This window comes from Limulus polyphemus, unplaced genomic scaffold (genome assembly GCF_000517525.1).
Source record: "Limulus polyphemus unplaced genomic scaffold, Limulus_polyphemus-2.1.2 Scaffold255, whole genome shotgun sequence".
In the NCBI taxonomy this organism is placed as follows: Eukaryota; Metazoa; Arthropoda; class Merostomata; order Xiphosura; family Limulidae; genus Limulus; species Limulus polyphemus.
This window is the reverse complement of record NW_013665865.1, coordinates 181,243-184,133: the sequence shown is the minus strand read 5'-3', so window position 1 is coordinate 184,133 and position 2,891 is coordinate 181,243. Positions and strand designations below refer to the sequence as shown.

General features: G+C 33.4%; 1 protein-coding gene across 1 annotated transcript in view; it reads right to left on the bottom strand.

The window, feature by feature from the left end:
- LOC106478854 (transmembrane and TPR repeat-containing protein CG4050-like) overlaps positions 1 to 1,122 on the bottom strand; it is a 97,083-nt gene extending 95,961 nt beyond the window's left edge. Inside the window, exon 1 of the mRNA XM_022382537.1 lies at positions 975 to 1,122. Coding sequence (XP_022238245.1) covers positions 975 to 1,019 — 45 coding nt within the window. The 5' untranslated portion in view covers positions 1,020 to 1,122. The remainder of the gene's footprint in view (positions 1 to 974) is intronic.
- Positions 1,123 to 2,891: the final 1,769 nt, after the last annotated feature.

The following is a 2,891-nucleotide window of genomic DNA, read 5'->3' as shown; positions in this document are numbered from 1 at the left end:
AATCATCACTTGAATTTTGGGAAAAAACCACGTTAGTGCCTTATGCTTGCTTGCTAACATAAACAAAATCATCACTTGAATTTTGAGAAAAAACCACGTTAGTGCCTTATGCTTGCTTGCTAACATAAACAAAATCATCACTTGAATTTTGAGAAAAAACCACGTTAGTGCCTTATCCTTGCTTGCTAACATAAACAAAATCATCACTTGAATTTTGAGAAAAAACCACGTTAGTGCCTTATGCTTGCTTGCTAACATAAACAAAATCATCACTTGTATTTTGGGAAAAACCACGTTAGTGCATTATGCTTGCTTGCTAACATAAACAAAGTCATCACTTGAATTTTGGGAAAAAACCACCACCTATCACATTCTGGTTACGGGCCTGTAATTTGTGTATTTGTGATAATTTACTGCAAATTTACTTTTTCATGTCTAAGATTTGTCCACCTTCACCCGTTTCCGACATTGCTAGTATATTGGCCAACAATGTGAATACGAACACAAATTACGTGGAATTATGTGCACTGAATTTTACGACTTCTTGTTAATTTAAGTACTTTATTATCAACATGGATATCACTAACTTCGTGCTGTGATATCGAAATGCTTCTATGTATTATTTATCTAGTTACGAAAATTGTATGAATTCTGTACTTTATATGCTGAATTAATACATTTTCTGGCTTTTATAGTGCAACTTCGCGTTAGCCGATCTAATTCAGTTTAATATATATTCTGATACGCTGTCTATCTCTCTAAGTATATAATGATATTATTCATGAAATACCTTTTCTTGTTACTAGCTTTATTTCATTCCCATCTTCTACTAACAAATGTGAAGCAATCCTCACGATTTGTTCAACATCATCTGATTAAGTGAATGACTTTAAACTGACGTTGGTAATATGATTATGATTAACACTTCTAATTCGTACACGAAATGTTATATTAGACAGAAAACTCTTGCTTACCTTGGGCTGCAAACGCGGGGAACGGGCTAGTTGGCGAGGGGCCATGTGTCTTTCTGGTCAGTCAAATTTACGGTGCGAAATCACGGAGAAAATACAGCAATCGCAGGAACGATGTGACACATACAACTGCAGTACGCAAGGTATGCTTTTTCAAGCCCTGTCGGCGAACGTTTACCCGACATTCGACCAAGCCAATCCATTCAAGCAGGTGTGAGGGATTGTTTAAGTTCATGATCTAAGCGCCCTCTAGCGTTATCACCTCTTTCCCGGCAATTTAATCTTAATGGCAAAATCAAAAACTACACAATATCCCGTGACCATTAAATAAATTGGTGAAACAAAAACACTATGTCACTTTTGGATGGATGGGGGGGGGGGTAGGACTTTGTTAGACATTGAAAACAATTTCCAACAGAAAAGCACATATGTAAAATATTCCTAATCTTGTTTCACAACTGTGAGCTTTGGAGTAACGAAAAAGGTTCACACGGCATAACTGTATCTACTCTAACTTTTCTTTTGGCATTAACTTTCTAATTCCATGCACCAAAACGGAGAATTCAAATTCATCGTACTTCAAAATCGTCTTCGGTAAAAAATATAAACCTTTTTATCCATGTCGTTAGTGTGGAAACTAATTAATCTCAAAAGATATTTCTGAAGATTAAAAACAAAGAAGCTATGTATAAGTTGTGGCACTAGCTAGTGTTTAAATCACTTCTGTGGAATTTAGTGAGACTGCAAAGATTTCTATGTCAATGTTCACAAATTACAGGTTTATAGAGGTTGTCCACTGAAGGTAACATTCTCCACTGTCACTTTAACTTATAAATTATTTTTTTGTTTAATGAAAGACAAATAGACAGATAGATACTTAAAAGACTAAAATGAACGACAAACAGATACTTAAAAGACTAAAATTAACGATAGATACTTAAAAGACTAAAATTAACGACAGATAGATACTTAAAAGACTAAAATTAACGGCAAATAGATACTTAAAAAACTAAAATTGACGACAGACAGATACTTAAAAAACTAAAATTAACTACAGACAGATACTTAAAAGACTAAAATTAACGACAGATACTTAAAAGACTAAAATTAACGATAGATACTTAAAAGACTAAAATTAACGACAGATAGATAACTAAAAGACTAAAATTAACGACAGACAGATACTTAAAAGACTAAAATTAACGACAGACAGATACTTAAAAGACTAAAATTAAAAATAGACAGATACCTAAAAGACTAAAATTAACGACAGATACATACTTAAAAGACTAAAATAAACGACAGATAGATACTTAAAAAACTAAAATTAACGACAGACAGATACTTAAAATACTAAAATTAACGATAGTTACTTAAAAGACTAAAATTATCGAGAATACACACAAACTGAACAGCAAGAAACAAAAAAATTAAATTGGAATTCATAATTTTAAAATTTCGATAAATTGACTTTTTCTTTTCTTTTCGAAGATACCTTTATACCACACCTCCAGTAAAGTTATTTATCGAAGAACTGGCGCTCAGTCAAGTGTTGAAGTAATATTCTTCTCACTATTCACAACTAAAGGGGGTTTGTAGCATTTTATTTGAAACTATTTACATATGTTACTACAGTGACGTGTCACTGCAGATGCGATCCGTGACACCTCTGGTGACATATTCAGCACATATATTTGAGTCACGGCAACTTTCCAACCATTCAACGGTGTACTGCACTGTTGTACTCTCATACTTATAAATGTAGGATTTTTCTTTATCTCGACATATAGACTTACTGGTCGCATTGTTTTTTATTTGACGGTTTGTTTTGTTTTTTTGTTTGTTTTGAATTTCGCGCAAAGCTACACGAGGGCTATCTGCGCTAGCCGTCCCTAATTTAGCAGTGTAAGACTAGAGGGA